The 20146-nt window shown below is 39.3% G+C and overlaps 1 protein-coding gene across 1 annotated transcript in view; it reads right to left on the bottom strand.

The window, feature by feature from the left end:
• Positions 1 to 20146, bottom strand: part of SYNE2 (spectrin repeat containing nuclear envelope protein 2) — a 317000-nt gene that overhangs the window by 178154 nt on the left and 118700 nt on the right. The window contains exons 44-46 of the mRNA XM_008063321.2: positions 6884 to 7039; positions 5524 to 5789; positions 917 to 3014 (exon numbers count right to left, since the gene is read on the bottom strand). Of these exons, the coding sequence (XP_008061512.1) occupies positions 917 to 3014; positions 5524 to 5789; positions 6884 to 7039 (2520 nt within the window). The remainder of the gene's footprint in view (positions 1 to 916; positions 3015 to 5523; positions 5790 to 6883; positions 7040 to 20146) is intronic.

Genomic DNA, 20146 nt, shown 5'->3' with positions numbered 1-20146 from the left:
TTAGAGTTGGAATCTGACTCTCGCCCAGACTGGAGTGCAGTGGCCGCTCCCGGCCACCGCAGTCTCGACCTCCTGGGCTCTGGAGATCCTCCTGCCTCAGCCTTCCAAGTAGCTGGAATTACAGACGCGTGCTACCACGCCCAGCTAATTTTTGACTTATTGTAGAGATGAGGTCTCACCAAGCTGCGTAGGTGGGTCTTGAACCTCAGGCAATTCACTCACCTCGGCCTCCCAAGGCATGGAATTACAGGCTGAGCCACTGAGCCCAGCAATAAATGACTTAAAAGGTCCCTTCCAGTCCAGCTCTTTTATTTATGGAATTTAAAAACATTGTTTCTTGAAACTTAAAGCCAAGCAGTGAAGCACACAAATCAGGTATTTGTTACAAAACTATTTAAAGGGATATATTAGAGTTCAGAATACCACTTTACATTTCTATAACACTGATACCTAGCAAAATACTTCAAATGTGTTATCTAATAATAACTCTTTGAATGAGAGGGGAGTTAATTTCCCCCATTCTATAAATTTAATGTGACAAATCTGAAAACACTACGTGAGGCATTCTATTCAACACAGTGTGAATTCCAAGGATGCTAAGATGGTTCTTCTATTATATCTTATTATCTCTGGAAAACAATAACAACAACAACAACTTTGTTTTGAGCTCAGTAGAGGCTACAAGAAAAATAGAAATAAAGGTGTCAGATTTGTTCTTTGCCAAACTTTAAGGCCAATTTAGATGTAGAATGAGTCAGGACCATAAACTAGCTCTTTGCAATTTTTAAAAACCACTATCAATCTGTAGAAAATTTTTCTGTGGAGACTGTCACTTCTTTAGAAGTACAGATATTAACCAGCAAAACAAACTCATGAAATAAAAATGTACTGCCTAATTATAAAAAATAAAACTTACGGTACGTAAATCAATGCTTGTGCTAAGCTGCATTTGAAGAGCTTCAATGTCGTGTAATTTTGTCTCCACATCACTAGTTTCAGGAGAGTTTTCTTTGCTTTGCATCTCAGTAACAGTCACAGCTTTAATACTGTACATTTCTGCCTGAACTTGTTCCTGAATTGCTTCACAATTGTCCTTTTCATTCTGAATATGTTCAATTTCCAAATTTATAAGTAAAGGCTGCTGTAATTGAGAGTTTATCTGATTTAAAACATGTAAAGAATTTTCTAATTTGTTCTGAAAATTCTTTTCATCCATTTCTTTTGGTTGGAATTCTAGTATCATGCTTTGGAGAACCTCATGTAACGCCTCATTTTCTTCTGTGTTCAGTTTTATTTGCAGTATTTCTTTCTCTTTGAATGAGTCATCAAAGGCCTTATTTTCATTTAGTTTCTTTATTATCTCATCATATAAATGCTTGGCTTTCTCAATTCTCTGACTCAAGATTTGAGCACTGAGCAGACTGCTTTCTGGTGAGGTATGAGGTGTTTTTCGAACTGCTTCAGTCCTTTTCTTAATTTGCAAATCCATAGCCTTCATTTTACTTAGTGATGCTCTATATTTGCCAAGTTCCACCTCAAATGTGTCCAACTGCTTAATTCTTTCTTCAAGTTCCTTTTCTTTTTCAAGTAGTTGGGTCTGTAATTGGTCAAGTTGTGAACAATCCCATTTTAGTCCTAAATAGTCAAACACTTTTTTAAATTTCAAGACTTGAATGACGCTACACTGAATGCCAGTGAGTCTGTTTTTAAGATTACAGAGCTCCTTTTTCATATCTTGATTTATTTCTTGATTCAGTAGTTCATTGTGTGGTATACCTTCAACCTCGTTCTGAAGCACAGATGTTTTTTCATGAAATTCTTTGTATAAACTTATCTTGTGTTCTACTTCATTACATTTATTCTGAATGAATCTTTGTGTTCTGTTGGCTCTAGTCTTAAGATTTTTAAATTGATCATCCAGAAATAACCTTTCAAACACATTTAGATCCTCACAGATATTTGCTAGTTCCTGAAGATGTGTTGTGATCACACTTGCAATTTCTCCCAGTTCCTTCTGAGATGCCGTCAAAGTGGCATGATGATTTTCCAGTTCAGTTTCTGTAGAGATTGCTTCCACCTTGGGAATTATCAGTGTTTCATTTCCTTGAAGTGTAAGCTGAAACTTCTTTATCACTGTAAAAAATTTGCTTCTTTCTTCCAATTTAAATTCTAATTGCTGTGATCTTTCAGTTGATTTTAAAACCAGCATTTGGTATTGCTTCTGTAAGTCCTCGAGGAGACTATTTAAATCATCACCCTCATAGTCTGTGAGGCTAGGAATATTATTTTTGACCTCTTCAACCAGTGATTCCACAGCTTGCTGCCTACCCAGAATGCCATCATGCCTCACCTTGCATTTCCGGATCTGTGAAAGAATTTCTTCTGGGAAAAGGGAAATGGGGGAACTGAGTTCACCTAATAGATTCTTGATCCATGAGACTGTCTCCTTCACCTTGTTCCTCATGTCACACTTCTTAATCCAATTTTCCACCTCAAGATATAATGGCTGCAGTGCTTCCAACTGCTTCTTCAAATTATTTATAGCATCCTCCAAAATCTTCTTTTCTTTTTCTCCCCAAATCCTCTTCATCTGAAGTTCAGCTTGCCCTTTTAAAAGACAAAAGCCATACTTCATAGCCTGAAGGTCAGTGGCCAAGGCAATCATGCTTTGGTTCCCCTCCTGTTCTTCTGGAGAGTTGAGCCTTAACTGCAGACGTTGCTGCTGTTGCTGCAAAGAAACCTCAGTGTCTTGTATCTTATTCATGAGGGATGTAAATTCACCATACTCCAACACCTGCTGAGAATACTTCTTTTGAAGCAGCTGCTCCACCTGTTCCCAACCATGTTCCAGTTGCTTAATCTGGCTTTCCACCAACTTCTTATCCATGTCAGTCACATGGCTTGATAAATTCTCCCACTGGACTTTCAGATGGCTTAAAGAACCTTTATCTTTTTCTATGGATGCTAGGAATTTTTTAATATTGTCCAGATATGTGACACTGTCCAGTGGTCCCCTAGAGAAATAAAAATAGAGCTTGTTAACATTTAATGTTTATTATACATTAATAGGTGGCTAGATGTCACTAAAAGAAATTAATTCTGCAATGAATTCACAGAAAGTTTGTAAAAGTATTCTATCCTTAAAATAAAAACCTGGAATCTCATTTATTGTGACTTTCAATTAGGATAAAGAACATATCTATACAATGAATATCAAAAAATGAAGAACTGGCTGGGCTCAGTGGCTCAGCCTATAATCCCAGCACTTTGAGAGGCCGAGGCGAGTGAATTCCCTGAGCCCACAGGTTCAAGACCCACCCAGGCATGTTGGCAAGACCTCATCTCTAGAATAAATCAAAAAATTAGCTGGGCGTGGTAGCGCATGCCTGTAGTTCCGGCTACTTGGAAGGTTGAGGTGGAAGGATCGCTGGAGCCAGGAGGTCGAGGCTGCGGTGGCTGGGAGAGTGCCACTGCACTCCAGTCTGGATGAAGAGTGAGACTCCAACTCAAAAAAAAAAAAAAGAACCACCACTGGAAAAAAGTGAAGAGTGATGGGACCAACATATTAAAAAACATTTTATAAACTGTAAAGTCCTTGGGCAAAGGTTAGTCTAGGACTCAGAGAAATTACCATAATATCCAATCTCTTTGTTATCCTCTGTCCAACAATAACAATATTGACTAAAATGTTGTAATCACCAAGCTAAATCTTTTAAATATAAAATTGTTAGGCTAGACGCAGTGGCTCATGCCCATAATCCCAGTACTTTAGGAGGCTGAGTCAAGAGGATTGCTTAAGCCCAGGAATTCAAGATCAGCCTGACCAACACAGTGAGACCTCGTCTTTACAAAAAAATCAGAAAATTAGCCAGACATGGTGGCATGCACCTGTAGTCCCAGTTACTCAGGAGGCTGAGGAGAAGGATCACCTGAGCCCAGGAGGTTGAGGCTGTGGTAAGCCATGATCGTGCCACTGCACTCAAGCCAACAGAGTAAGACCTTGACTCAAAAAAAAAAAATCGTTTCCTCAAGGGATATTAATGAAAGTAAACCCATTTAGGTATAGGTATAAAACAAATGTTTTTAATAATGAAAAGAAATCATATACCAAGACTATACCACCATTTGCCATCATTTTCTTTTTTCTCTGTTTGTTTTTTTTGAGTTGGAGTATACTTATCGCCCAAGCTGGAGTGCACTGCCATGCTCAGGGCCACCGCAGCCTTGACCTGTTGGGCTTAGGTGATCCTTCCACCTCAGCCTTCCAAGTAGCTGAAAATATGGACACATGCCACCACATGCAGCTAGTTTTTGTGATTTGTTATAGAAACGAAGTCTCACCAAGTTGCCCAGGCTGGATTCGAACCCCCAGGCTCAAGCAATCATCTCACCTCGGCATCCCAAAGTGCTGGAATTACAGGCTGAGCCACCATACCCAGCCTGCCATCATTTTCAAAGCCAAAAGGAGTGAACATATTTTAAGATAAACCATGATAGTACATATGTATTCAGTAGGTACAAACTATCCAAACCAATTATGCTGATACCAAACAATTTTATACATGTTGCTCTTTCCTGCTCCCTGAGTTTAGAATACATTACTGACAAAACAATACAGAATTCCATAGAACTTGAATCTATTTTGCAGATATTTATAGTGTGAATTATTTAATAAATTACTTTGTAAAACATAATCAAATAAAACATTTTTTGCATGAAACTAACAGAGTTTCCTTAAGTGGCTTCTGCTACATTTGTGTCACTCCATATTCATATTTTGAAACTGAATCACCAATGCAATGGTACCAGGAGTTAGGACCTTTGAAGCAGTGATTAGATCATGAGGGTGGAGCCCCTATGAATTGGGATTTGAGCTCTTATAAAAGAGACCCCAGAGAGTTGCATTACCCCTGCCACTTTGTGAGTACAAGCTAGGAGGTGCCACCTCTAAAGTGAGAGCCGTCTCCAAGCACCGAATCTTTTTGGGCTTCCCAACCTCCAGAACTGTAAGAAATAAATTTTTTTTTTATAAGCCACTCAGTCTACAGTATTCTGTTACAGCAGCTCAAACAAAGACAACTTCCATATAGAATTGATTTCCATACTGTAGTTTTAAAATCATAATATCCTTTTATTGTATAAACTTTCATTTTTTTCTTTTTTGAGTTGAGGTCTCACTCTGTTGCCCAGGCTGGAGTGCCATCACAGCTCACTGCAGCCTCAACTTCCCAAGCTCAGGCAATCCTTCCACCTCCGCCTCATGAATAGCTGGGACTACAGGCACAAGCCACCATGCCCAGCTAACTTTTGGACTTTTTATAGATTGAGGTCTCGCTATGTTGTCCAGGTTTGTCTCAAACTTCTGGACTCAAGCAATCTTCTTGCTTTGGTCTCCCTAAGTGCTTAGATTATAGGCATGAGCCACTGTGTCTGGCCCAAAGTATGAACTAACCCTGGGCTGTTCAAGATATTAGAGACTGTACCTGAATAAAAAGAATGCAAGTCCTAAACTTTTACACTTACACTTTTAGACTTTCCTTGTCTGTCAACAAGTCTTTTTTGGAGGATTCAAGTGCCGTGAGGTGTTCCTGAAAATCATTGAGGAGACAATATTGGCTTTCTTTATTTTTCTTCAAAGTAATAAGTGTCTGAAGCAGATTGTCAAGGTGGTGCACCAAATATTCTGCATTGTGGAGAACCACGGAACTTGCTTCTGTTTCACTGAGACATTCTGATTGCTCCAGTGGCTCAATGGTTGTTTTCTTTGCTTCTAACTGGGTATACAATTCCTAAAAACAAGTTATACAAATCAGTAAATAGATACTCACTTATTCACTTATTAATTCATTTTACTTCTATTCTTTCCTCTATCCTTCAGATAACATGTTCTATTCCAAGAAGATGTTTTAATTACAGGAAGTCCTCAATACACAAATAAGTGATTCAGTTCTAAGAGCACATTCATAAATCCATTTGTTGTAAGTCCAACAAAGACAGCCTAGGTACCCAACTAACACAATTGACTATACAGTAATGTATGTATTTAACAGGCTATACTGACACCTGATGGAGAAAATAATAAATAAAAAACACCTATGTGCATCATTAAAGTTTGTAACTTGAAGGTTCATATGTAGGGAACTTACTATATTTCATTTGCACACATAGATATAAAGGTCATAATATTGAAAAGGTTTTTCTTTCCAAAGAATCATGTTAAAACTTAGACTAAAACTCACCATAGGCCCAACATTTAACAGCAATTAGATAATGTTATTGTCTCAAAGGGTTCTGCAATGTCTAAAGGAAGAGTCACCTTATTTTCAGTATCTATATCTCTCACCCTTCTTCCCTGTTTTAGATACATGTTTACTCTTATGGAAACTTAGCTAAAACCATAGGGATCATTTATAAACTTTTATAAACATGGCCATGTATGGAATATTTAGATTACATAGCTAGAAGTACATAAATATATAAACATAACCATGTAAACAGAACTACAAAAACAAAGATACCCACAATGCTGATCATTACCAAAAAGGGGGGGGGGGGGGGGTATCAGAATCAGAATAATACATATGGCTAAGAAAAGGAAAAATGACAAGTCAAAATTTCCAAAGTTTGTTCCTAAATAACTCTTCAGAAACTTTGTGAAAGAGAAAGAAGATTAATGTTCATTAAACTCTTCTACTTTTTAAATGGAAAGATTTATACAACTTACTAATTAGTACATAATTATATAGTTACCAAATTGATAATCAGGCAAAGGTTAAATAAGACTTTTCACTCTGTACAAGCAAGTTTTTGGCAATTAAAATATATTGTATTGTGCTGGATAAATGATGCAATCATGTTGTCAGTGTTTTTCATGTTTCCATACCTCTATCTCTTTTAATTGTTCATTTCTTAACATAATATCTAATTCTAAAGGTTGATTTTGCAGCTCATTGACTTTCTGCTCATTTTCAGTGTTTTTCATGCTTTCTTGAACATCAAGAGAAAGTTGTTTTGACATAACCGTTTCCAGAGCTGAATTCTGCAAATATAAAAAGATTAATTGATGAACAGTTCATTTTCCAAATAAATAATTGTTTTTCTTGTTAAAAACATTCCAGTTTCTTCTATTCACTTGAATTAAAGATTCTTAAAAAGTATATTTGGATACTCCCAAAGATGATTTTCCATATAAGAATTAATGCCTATGTTGGTATTCCCCCCAAGATGAAACTTTTTTGACAAAGTAGTACAGGACCTAACATTGCTCAATTATATACTGAGGCACAGTCTACAGCCTTTTAAAATTTATTTTTATTTTCCCTTTTTTTCTTTTGAGGTGAAGTCTCACTCTGTCACCCAGGCTAGAGGGCAGTGGCATACCTTTTGGCCACCACAGCCTCAACCTGCTGGGTTCTGGCGATCCTTCGGCCTCAGCCTTCCAAGTAGCCAGAACTACAGGCACGCGCTATCATGCCCAGCTAAGTTTTTGATTTATTATAGAGATGAGGTCTCGTCAAGTTGTCTGGGCTGGTCTTGAAACCGTGGGCTCAGGCAATCCACTCGCCTCGGCCTCCCAAAGTGCTGGGATTACAGGCTGAGCCACTGAGCCCGGCGCCCTTTTTTTTTTTTTTAAGAGATAAGCGTCTTGCTCTGTTGCCCAGGCTAGAGTGCAGTGGCATGATCACAGCTCACTGTAGCCTCTAACTCCTGGGCTCCAGTGATCTTCCCTCCTTAGCTTCCTGAGTAGCTAGGATTACAGGCATGCCCCTCCATGTCTGGCTTTTTTTTTTTTTTTTTTTTTAATAGAGACAAGGTCTTGCTATGTTGCCCAGGCTAGTCTCAAACTTCTGGGCCCAAATGGTCATCCCGATTTGGCCTCCCAGAGTTTTGGGACTATAGGCGTAAGCCACTGCACCTGGCCATAATCTAATAGTCCTAAAGATAGAAAACAGATAAAGAGAAAACAAAGATTCTACAGTTTATACTTAGTGTTCACTATGATAGCCAACAGGGCAAATAATACGCATTCATTGTTATCTATTGGTAGTTTAGATAAGTGAACAGATGGAGGAAACAACAAGACTTCATGACATTAAGAATAAATTATGCCTTAAACCAATCAGTAGTAAGAATTCATGCCAGGCATGATGTAATCCCAGTTCTTTGGGAGACCAAGGCAGGAAGAGTCTAGGAGTTCAAGATCAGCCTGTACAACACAGTGAGTCCTCATCTTTATTTTAAAAAATAATAAATTAGCTGGGCATAGTGGCTGTACTCTGGAGGTTGAGGTGGAAGGATCACTTAAGCCTAAAAGTTTGAGGCTACGGTGAGCCACAATTGTGCCATTGCACTCCAGCCTGGGCAATGGAGTGAGACCCTGACTCAAAAAAATAAAAATAAAAAAGAAGAATTCAAACCTAGGTAAAGCAGGACAAGTTACATATGGGGTTATTTGACTTTTTCTTAAAATTATAAGAAGTTGAGGTTCTCAATAGAGACAGGGCATCAGCATTCACTTATTCATTCTTCCAACAAATATTTCTTAAGCCCTTACACACACCAAGCCATATGTTAGTAATTTACAAAGATGTCCATTATTTTGCAAAGATATTAGTCTTTATTTTCAGGTAACTTTATAAATGAAAAAGTCATTTAATTTTGCCATTTACTTCCATGTCAGTAAAAATCTCTGAGGTATCAATCTATAAATAAAACATGTCCATTATCCCCAAACAAGGTAGAAATTGTTGTCTTTAAAACACTGCCTGGGGCCAAGCACAGTGTTTCATGCCTGTAATCTCAGCACTTTGGGAAGCCAAGGCAGGAGGATCGCTTGAGCCCAGGAGTTTGAGACCAGCCTGGGCAACAAAGTGAGACCTCATCTCTACAAAAAATTTAAAAATTAGCCTGGCATGGTGGCGTGCACCTGTAGTCCCAGCTACTAGGGAGGCAGAGTCAGGAGGTCCAGGCAGAGAATCGTGCCCAGCCTGGGTGACTCAGTGAGACCCTATCTCAAAAACAAAACAAAAACACTGCTTGGATAGTAGTATAAGATGTTAACAAAAGGGGAACCTGGATGCAGATAAAGGGAACATTTTGTATTATCTTTCCAACTTTTGTGAAAATACAAAACTATTCTAGAGTTTAAAGTTTATTTAAATAAAACAAATACTATCTGGAGTGCCACCAATTCTGTTAAGAGAATTCTATGGTCTAGGATTACCGGTTTTGAAGCACTTAATTGGTTTTGAGTACAAATCATTTCTTCCAAAAGATTGCAAATGATTGAAATGATTTTGTAAATTTCCTCCAGTTTTAACACTGTGGGGGAAATCTACATCGAGGGCATGTGAACTGTGGGGGAAATCTACATCGAGGGCAGCACCTTGGAAGGAAAGATCCAGAAAGGCCATGAAAGGGAAGGGAAGAGGCACTATACCACAGGCTTCGTTGGCTGGTGGGCACTTTCCTGTGAGCCACGACCATGCGAACGAGACACCTGCCTCCTTTTCACCTGAAGGTCACTATTTCTTAGAGAGTCCACGATTCACCTGGGGTGTGACAGAGCCTACGCTAAAGGCCTAGATACTAGACCCCAGGAAAGCATTATCTATCACTAACCATCTATTGCGCATTCACTGTGGGTGAGATTGCAAACTCATTCAACCTCTACGGAACACAGTAGAGGTTGATTTCTCAAACACATGCAGATTTCTCAAATCACTAAAAAATGAATTACCAATCAACCCAGTAATTCCACTACTAGGGATCATTCCAAAGAAAAGAAATAATTATATAAAACAGGTATCTGTACTTGTTTGTTCACTGCAGCACTATTCACAACAGTGAGATCAAGGAACCAACCTAAGTGCCCACCAACAAATGACTAGATAAAGAAAATGCATATTTATATACCACGGAGTACTACACTGCCATAAAGAAGAATAAAGTCATGCCCTTTGCAGCAACACAGTTGAAGCTGGAAGCCATTATTCTTAGAGAATTAACACGAAACAGAAAGCCAAATACTGCATGTTCTCACTTATATGCGGAGCTAACTGGTCACATGATGGAAATAATAGATACTGGGAACACCAGTAAGATGGGGAAGTGGAGAGGAGGGATAGGGTTCAGAAATTACCTATTGAATACAATGTTCACTAACTAGAAAATGGGTCACCTGAGACCCAGTCCCCACCACTATACAGTATGTCCATGTAACAAACATTCACTTGTACCCCTGGTTCTAAATTTTTTTTCTGAGTCAGGATGTCTCATTCTGTTACCCAGGCTGGAGCACAGTGGCATGATCACAGTTCGCTGCAGCGTAGACTTCCAGGGCTCAGGCGATCCTTCCACCTCAGTCTCCCGAGTAGCTGGGACTACTGGCGTATGTCACCATGACCAGCTAATTCTTTTATTTTTTGTAGAAATGAATTCACACTATGTTGCCTAGGCTAATCTCGAAATCCTGGGCTCAAGAGATGCTCCCAGCTTGGTCTCCCAAAGTGCTAGGATTAAAGGTGTGAACCACTGCAACTTTAGTAGTTAAATTAACTAAAAAAGCATTCGGAGTCCTTGGTCTCTCTTACCCAATGACTGAGTGAGGATTATGGTGACACAGGAAAACAACAGCAGCATTTTTAATGACTGTCTTTAGCGGTTAGAAGTATTCTGAAAAAAACAGAAGTCACCCTCAGGTACCATCTGTCTCCTAATCCCAAAGTCATATTTCTAATGTGGCAGAAAAGTCAACAGATTCCTTCAAACAAATATCTCAGAGTTCAAAAGGCAACATTCCTTTGTTCATGCTAATGAGGTTAGAACACAGACTCCAGGACCTCATTGGCTCCCAGAATGATTATTGCATCACCAGTTGTCCTTTGCTCACCATGCTTTCCTGTATTTTACTTGAATTCTACAAGCTCACTTGAAATATACATAAAAGAACAAAAAGACACTCATTACCAACAACAGATTTAAAGTAATATAATTTTGCATATTAAAAAATATATGAGGGAGGGCCCCCCAAAATCTGGAATCATCTTTCGGAGGGTGGGCCCCTTGTAGTACAGGCTTCAGCTTCCCCCATTATGTAATTGTAACCCATCAGCATCAGTGTAGCAGGTAGCGTTGTTGTGAGAGGCTGCATTAGGCATCAGTGATTTTTTTTTTTTTTTTAAGATTTAATGAGTTTGCCCATTTCACGAAGGTTAATTTACGAGTGTACTTTCCTACATTGTGCTGAGTGTTCAGCAGTTTTTTTTTTCCATTAATCAGTATTTTTTATTATGGTTTTGTGGGGTACAGTTAAGGGTTAGGTGTACAATGACGTTTCATTCAGGCACCCTGTAGATAAGAAGTGTTTCCCATCCCCCGACAGATATTTGCTACTGTTAATCCCATCCCCCTCCCCCCCATAGTTTTCCAGTACCATCCGTCATTTTCTCATAGTATTGCATTGGATGTTCAAGGTCCATTATATGAGTGAGAACATGTGATATTCGGATTTTTGTTTTTGTGAGAGGTCACTCAGTATTATAGACTAAAAATGGCAAGGACCTTATGCCCCACCCTCCCTATTCACCCATTCTCACCCCAGGACACTTTTTTGTGTGTTTGTTTCCCAGATGAAAACAATCCTCAAAAGGAAACGTTTTGCTGATGTGGAAAAGGTGAAACAACAAACAGCAAAAGCACTAAAAGCATCAACATTGACAGCTCAAAACTGAGCAGTAGAAAAAGTGTCTTGATAGGTGTATTGCGTCAAGCGGAGAGTACTTGGAAGGTGACTGAAGTTTAACATGTAAGAATAAATACACAATTTTTTATAAATAAATTCCAGTTTTCGGGGGGGGGGTCTCCTCTGCATATACCCCAACCTCCATCCCTTTTCATCTCTTCCGTTTTTATACTTTTACTGCATGCTAGTATTCATACAGTATTATTTTACATATTTTAAATTCTTACTGAAATCAGAACCATGGATGAATCATATTATAACTTGTTTTCCTCGACAGTATGTCTGGAGGTTTAAGCATGTTAACAGATATAACGCGAGTATACAGTCATTTTAGCTTTGTTGACCATTCTGCTAAATGAATGAACATGATTTATTCATCTGTTAGACTACTGTGGATGATAACACTGCTGCTAACTTGTTCTAGGATAACTTTTGCTGTGATTCACACTCTTATATGGTTCTTCCTACACACATGTGAGTTTCCTTGGGACATGCCCAGAACTGAAATTATTGTCCATAGAACATGTTCATGTTGATTCCCAATAGATAGCTATTGACTTATTCTCCAAACGGAATTACAGTTTATTCCCACCTGCATGGTACAAGAGTTTGTATTTTCCCAACTCTTATCTGGTTTTGGTGCTAATGGACTTTAATTTCTGCCACTATTATGGGTGTCACATTTATATTATTATTGTCTTAATAATATTTCCCTAACCAACAGTAAGACGAGTCCCTCTTCATAAACTCATGGGCCACATAAGTCTTGCCTTCTGTGGATTACTTTTGCACGCATACCTATTAGTCTATTTTTTATTGTGTTGTTAGTGATTTCTGGTATTCTTTTAATATTCTGGATGTTAATCTTCCAACAGTTCTATGCACTGAAATTATCTTACAGTGGATTGTCTTCAAACTTTGTGTATGATGTCTTTTGTTGAACAAGATGTTTTAATGTTTTCCTGTTTTGGCTTGTGCTGCTAGGGCCTGTTGCTTATTTATTTATTTATTTTTGAGTTGTGGTCTCACTCTGTCACCCAGGCAGTTTCACATCACGGTTCACTGCAGCCTTGAACACCTGGGCTCAAGAGAGCCTCCAGCTTCAGCCTCCCTAGTCGTTGGGACTACAGGTGTGTGCCACCACGCCCAGCTAATTTTTTAAAATATTTTTGTAGTGACAAGTTCTCATTATATTGCCCAGGCTGATCTCGAACTCCTGGGCTCAAGCAATCCTCCCACCTCCGCCTCCCAGAGTGCTAGTATTACAGGCACAAGCCACCACGATTAGCCTCTTAGGGCCTATTTAAGAAAGTTTTCTAGATCCCAAGAGCACAAAAATATTGTTTTAGATTCTCTTGTAAAGATTTAAAATTTTTCTCTTCACATTTAGAATTTTCTTTAATGTATTTCTTGTAAGAGGCTTGAGATGAGTAAATTTAGACTTGGCCTAGAAATTTAAGTATTTTGCCTTCATCATTCTAAAATGATAATTCAGCCAGGTTGACAGCTATTTTCCCTCAGCCCCTTGACTGTGTTATTTGCATTGCCTTCAACTTTTAGTGTTGAGAAATTTCTTGTCAACATACTTGTTGTTTTATAGGTAATCTTTTTGCTCTGGTTGCCTTTAAGAGTCTTTTCTGTGGCTCTGGTGCTTTACTATTTAACTCCAGTGTGCTTAGGTGATCATTTATTTTCATTTAGTGTGTTCAAAGCTCTCTGTATTTTTTGAAACAGGATTCATATGTTTCCTTAATTTTGGAAAAGTCTAAGCTTTGCCTTTCCTTCAATCTTTCTATTCTCTCCTCCTAAAACTCCTGTCAGAAATGTATTAGACATCTCAGTATGGCCTCTGTGTCACTTAAAATCTTTTTCCTATTTTCCGTCTCTTCATAAATGTTGGATTTTGTGATAATTTTCTCAGACATATATTCTAGCTAACTAATTCTCTCTTCAAGATGTGTCAGATTTGCTGTTTAACCTGCCAAGAACAATCTTCATTTAATGATTTTATTTGTTTGCTTGTTTTTAGAGACAAAGTCTATGTTGCCCAGGCTGGTATCAAACTACTGGGCTCAAGTAATCCCCCTGTCTTGGCCTCCCAAAGTGTTGGGATTACAGGCATGAGCCACCATACACAATCTTTCGCTTACTGAAGTTCCATATGGTTCTTTTCCAAATCTGTCCTTTATTCTCAAAGTACTTTATTCTTTCCTTGTTATTTCAGTTTCTTCCTTTATATCACTAATCATTTAAAATGTGCTATTGTATAATATCTTTCAGACTCCTGCATTATCTCATTTTCTTGGTGTATTAATTTCTCTCATTTGATGTGATAATTACTACACCTCATGGAAGAGTGCTCCTTTATGCCATTCATTTATTCAGTCTTACTCTTTGTTATCAGATTTTTTTCTTTTCTTTTCTTTTTAACCTACTATGGGAATCCCTTTGGCCTGACTGGTAGATAGATAGATGGATAGATTAGAGACTGGTTTTCATGTTAATTTATTGGCTGGAACTACTCCATATTACAAGTAGTACAGATTTGGACCCCAAACCTGTTTGAGATTCAGGGTTGGCTTACATTTTTTGTGCAAGACCTTTCTTTTCCATCTGTTGTTGGAAAAGTAGCTTCCTAGTCCTGTCTCTGGCTTAGAGATTTTTCGTCTACCTTTCTTCAAGGGTACAAGCTTTTCAAGGACCCATGTCTATTCCGGCACATCTACCAATGCATGGTCTCTCCTTGAGCCCTTATAAATGCTATGTCCTTGGATACCCAATTCTGTTCCTTCCCCACTGCTCCTGGAATTTCTCTTTTAAAAAATCTATGATTAGCATAAACTTAAGACAAAGTATAACTTTTTTTTAAGAAAGCAGGATTTATTGAGAGGACAGAAAAGCTCCCACAGTGAGAAGGGGCCCGAGGAGGTTGCCCAACTTTTAAACAATGTACCAAGTGAGTCTTTGAGTATAAATAAAAATGTCAACGTTGATATTTAAAGTGGAAAATGACAATTCTACCAAAAGCATGGTTGGGTTTCATTGCTATCTGCATTTACTTTTATTTCTAACATTGTTTTTTTTCAACCACATATCTTTCCTTTGATTCTGGTCTGTTTGGAAAAGAAGAGGAGATGAGAAGAGTATCATCAACTCTCCTTAAGAGCAAGACCATGACATTTTAATCTTTATGGTCCCTTAAGTCCCAAATTTGATCATTTTATTTTAGCATTTAAAATGCTGAGCTCCTGGCTGGGTGTGGTAGGTCATGCCTGCAATCCTAGCACTTTGGGAAGTGGAGATGAAAAGATTGCTTGAGCCCAGGACTTTAAGATCAGCCTAGGCAATATAGAGAGACCTCATCTCTACAAAAAAAAAAATCCAAAACAATTAGCCAGGCGTGGTGGCACGCACCTGTGGTCCCAGCTAGTAGGGAGACTGAGGCAGAAGGATCACCTGAGTGTAGGGGGTTGAGGCTGTCATGAGCCGGGATCATACCCCAGCACTCCAGCCTAGGTGAGAGAGTGAAATTCCAACTCAAAATAAACAAACCACCACTGAATTCTAAATAATTGAACACTGTCTCTAGCTTAGCTAACATATCATCACAGCCAAAAGAGGCTTTGCTCTCCCTTATCCCTTTCCCCATTCGGGGGCAGTGGCCCATGGCTTTGGGAACTTTGTGACAGCCAGAAATCTATCACTGGTAACCTGCCAACAGTGGGACATAGTGTCATATGAGCTCTAAAGGCTATGTATCCTTTTTCTCTAAAGCTTTCCAATACAGAGCAGTGAAAAACCCATTCTTAGAATAAGCACATTATCACCACTAGAGATAAAACCAAAAGGCAGATCTACTTAGTCTCAGAGGCTGCCCATTTCTCTCAGTAAAACGCCTAATTTTTTGTGTGTATGTGTGTGGAGATGAGGTCTTCCTATGTTACCCAGGCTGGTCTCGAACTCCTGGGCTCATGCAATCCTCCCGCCTACGCTTCCCAAAGTGCTGAGATTACAGGCAGGAGCCACTGTGCCCAGCTAACGCCTAAAATATTAACACCTCCCTCTCCCACCTCATTTCTGTCACTGTCCTCTACCCCCTGCACCCTGTGTTCTAGCCACAGTACCCTTATTCAGCTTCTGGAACTCCTCACACTCTCTCTCACAAGAGGAAATAGTACTATTTCTCCTGACACTCCCCTCACCCAGCCCTGAGCTCTGCTAACTCCAACAGACTCTCCAGTCTCAGTTCAAATACCATTTCCTAAGAGAAGCTCACTCTGACACTGTAGTTTACATCAGGTTTCCTTGCTAAAGGCTATCAGGGAGCTGGGTTCCTTCCCTTCATTTCTGTAATTAGACATTCATTAGTGTAATTAGTTGATGAGTGTATATTTCCCCATCTAGACTAGAAGATGTATGAGAACAGAGGCCATGTCTAGATCTAATTCTCATTGTTCATTCAATAAGTTTTTTTTTTTTTAATTGGATTCTCACTCCGTGGCACAGGCTGGAGTACAGTGGCACACTCACAGCCACCCCAGCATCAACCTGCTGGGCTCCAGCAAGCCTTCTGCCTCAGCCTTCCAAGTAGCCGGAACTACAGGCGTGTACTACCACGACTGGCTAATTTTTGATTTATTGTAGAGACAAGGTCTTGCCAAGTTGCTTGGGCTGATCTCCAACCCGCAGGCTCAGGCAATCCACTCGCCTCAGCCTCCCAAAGTGCTGGGATTATAGGTTGATTCACCAAGCCCAACCTATTCAATAAGTTTTTACTGAGTCGATGTATAGATAAATTTAAGTCAGAAAAAACAGAAATGTATTTAGTCTTCCATTTTCTTTTTCATTTTTTTGAGTCGGAGTCTCACTGTCGCCCAGGCTGGAGTGCAGTGGCACACTCAGCCACCGCAGCCTCGACCTGCTGAGCTCAGCCTTCCAAGTAGCTGCAACTACAGGTATGCACCAACATGCCCAGCTAATTTTTCTTTATTGTAGAGACAAGGTCTTGCCAAGTTGCCTGGGCTGATCTAGAACCCGTAGACTCAGGCAATCCTCTTGCCTCTGCCTCCCAAAGTGCTGGGATTACAGGTGTGAGCCAGCACACTCGACTTCCATTTTCAACAGTAATAATTTGTGGATGGTAGAGTCCAAAGAAATTGAGGTCTATCAGTCTAGCAGTTGTTGATCAGATGTCTATTAGGAATGGTAGTAACAGGGCTTTGGCTGGGGCTGAAACAAAGTGTAGAGAGTTTGAACAAACGCTGAAATTATATGACAAAGTACCCATGAGAACTCAATGAATGGCCCACTGAAGGTCAAACAGATGTTAGCATATTAAAGGCTCTAAAAGGTCACACAGCAAAAAAACCTATTTGAATTTTTTTTTTTTTTGCTTTGTGTGTTTTTTTTTTTACTTGTATCAAAGTTGTTTACTCTTATTTTGGGGGGGGTTAGACAAGATAATTCATGGACATAATAATTTAGAAAGACAAACAGTAGATTTAAAAACCATTGCTTTCTCTTTGGTTCACAAGCTTAGTAATAATCATATCTTCAAAGTACTGGCAAATGATAAATATCAACACTGCATCACCATTTCAAGGACTGGTAGAGAAAAGCGAGTATAGAATAAAGAATGTTAGAAAAAAATTTAATTCCTGAAAATCTATCCATTTGCTTCACTTTTGAAAAATTCCAATGTCCTATTCTCATTAGACAAGCAATGGAGGAAAGGAAAAAATGGAACGGCACTATGAGAACAGAGACCATGTCTATGTCTAATTCTCATTGCTTATTCAAAAATTTTTTACTGAGTATATGTATTGGACATTTTCTAACACTTGTACTTCGGGCGAGGGAACTGACATCTAGCAGAGCTGGGCCTGGAACCTAGGCCTCCTCTCTACACCCAGCTTGATGCTCAGAACATTACCCCACCATTTTACAAAATGTGTTAGTTACATGGTAGACAGCGGAACTCGAAGGTCAGAGGGTTAGGATTCCCATTAGTATATTTTCCTCCTTTTCATTCACTTGTGCAAATGCTTGCATTTCTTTCTTTCTTTTCTTTTTTAAGAGTTTCTTTTTTTCTGTTGCCCAGGCTGGAGTGCAGTGGCACACTCACGGCTACCCCAGTGTAGACCTGCTGGGCTTCTGCGATCCTTCCGCCTCAGCCTTCCAAGTAGCTGGAACTACAGGCACATGCCACCATGCCCGGCTAATTTTGATTTATTATAGAGACAATTTTGATTTATTGTAGGTCTCGCCAAGTTGCCTGGGTTGGTCTCGAACCCCCGCAGGCTCAGGCAATCTACTTGCCTCGGCCTCCCAAAGTGCTGGGATTACAGGCTGAGCCATCGGTCTTGGCCTCTCAATATTTTTAATGATTGAAGTACTTATTATCACTATCACAATAGTTTCCTCCCTCCCTTCCTTCCTTCCCCTCATTCCTTCTCTCTTTTTTTTTTTGAGTTGGAGTCTGCCTCTGTCACCCAGCCTGGAGCGCAGTGGCACACTCATGGCCATCCCAGCATCAACATGCTGGGCTCCAGCAATCCTTCGCCTCAGCCTTCTGGAACTATAGTCACGCGCTACCACTCCCAGCTAATTTTTTCTTTTTTTGATTTATTGTAGAGACAAGGTCTCGCCAAGTTGCCCAGGCTGGTCTTGAACCCGTGGGCTCAGGAAACCCACTTGCCTCGACCTCCCAAAGTGCTGGGATTACAGACTTAGCCAACCGAGCCCAGCCCCTTCCTTCCTTTCCTGAGACAGTGTCTCCCTCTATTGCACAGGCTTCAGTGCAGTGACACAAACACAGCTTACTGCAGCCTTGACCTTCTGGGATCAAGCATGGGCCACTGCACCCGGACAATTTGTTTATTTTTTTATTTTTGTACTATGTTGCTCAGGCTGGTCACAAACTCCCGGGCTCAAGTGATCCTCCCACCTTAGTGCCCCAAAGTGCTGGGATTACATGCGTGAGCCACCAGACCCAGCCCCCACAATAGTTTCACATTAACCAGATGTATAATTCAGTAAATTGTGCTTCTAAGTGTTCTTCATATTGAGACTTCTCCTTAAGTCATTCATAGTGAATTATGACATGTCACATTATGCATGCATTTTATTCATGGATGCATATACTTGATCTCTTTTACTAGCTGTTGTTCAACCTTAAAATTACTCTTGACCTTACATGGCCTAGTATTATATAATGTTACATAATCTAATATTACATAAAAGAAAACACAGCCAGTACTTGAGTAAATAAGAAGCACAGATTCAGAAAAATATCCACATTACAAAAGAATTTTTAAAATATAACTAGTGAATTAAAGCTAGTTATCTGTAATCCAGATTTATAAAAATTATTTGATAGTATTTAAGTCCATCTGCTCCGAAAAAAAAATCATTTCAATGAAGTATCATAAATTACCAATAACTCTTATTATTCAAGGCTAAGTAAAAGCTTAATAAATTAAAAAACACTCTTATTAGGTTATAATCTTTATGTAGTTTTCAATGTACTCTGTTGAATTTGGGTTCGCTGTCCAAATGGGTCTGAGAAGTTAGTTTAAAAATTATTAGAATCAAAACAGCCTGGTACTGGTACAAGAACAGGCATATAGGTCAATGGAATAGAACTGAGATTCTACAAACAAAACCTCAGTTTCTCAACCAACTCATCTTCAACAAAGCCTCCACCACCAACCACTGGAGAGACAAGAACTTATTCAGTAAACGGTGCTGGGAAAACTGGTTGACCACATGCAGAAGATTGAAACAGGACCCCTACCTATCCCCATACACAAAAAGTAACTCTAAATGGATGAGAGACCTAAACATAAAACCTCAAACTATAAGAACCTTAGAAAATGCAGGAGACCTTCTTATGGAAATCGGAACTGGCAACCAATTCCTAATCAAAACCCTAAGGGCCCATAAGAGATAATAAGATACACAAATGGGACCTCATCAAATTGATAAGCTTCTGCAAAGCCACAGAAACCATCAAGAGAGCAGGGAGACAGCCCACAGACTGGGAAAAATACTTGCCAACTCCATGTCTGACAAAGGCCTAACATCAAGGATCTACAAGGAACACAAATGTGCCGAAAAGAAAACAACAAACAGCCCCATTACAGAGTGGGCAAAAGATATGAATAGATACTTCTCAAAAGAAGACATACGAGCATTCAAAAGAAAAAATGTTCAGCCTCACTAGTCATCAAGGAGATGCAAATTAAAACTACGCTGAGATACCACCCAACTCCAGTCAGAATGCTCATCATCAATAACAAAAAATAACAGATGTGGTGAAAAGGGAACACTTCTACACTGTTAGTGGGAGTGTAAACTAGTACAACCTCTGTGGAAAACAGTGTGGCAATTCCTAAAAGTTCT

The sequence above is a fragment of the Carlito syrichta genome, unplaced genomic scaffold, assembly GCF_000164805.1.
Source record: "Carlito syrichta isolate Samal-C Ts95f unplaced genomic scaffold, Tarsius_syrichta-2.0.1 Scaffold306742, whole genome shotgun sequence".
NCBI classification, from domain to species: domain Eukaryota; kingdom Metazoa; phylum Chordata; class Mammalia; order Primates; family Tarsiidae; genus Carlito; species Carlito syrichta.
This window is presented reverse-complemented; position numbering and strand designations above follow the sequence as displayed.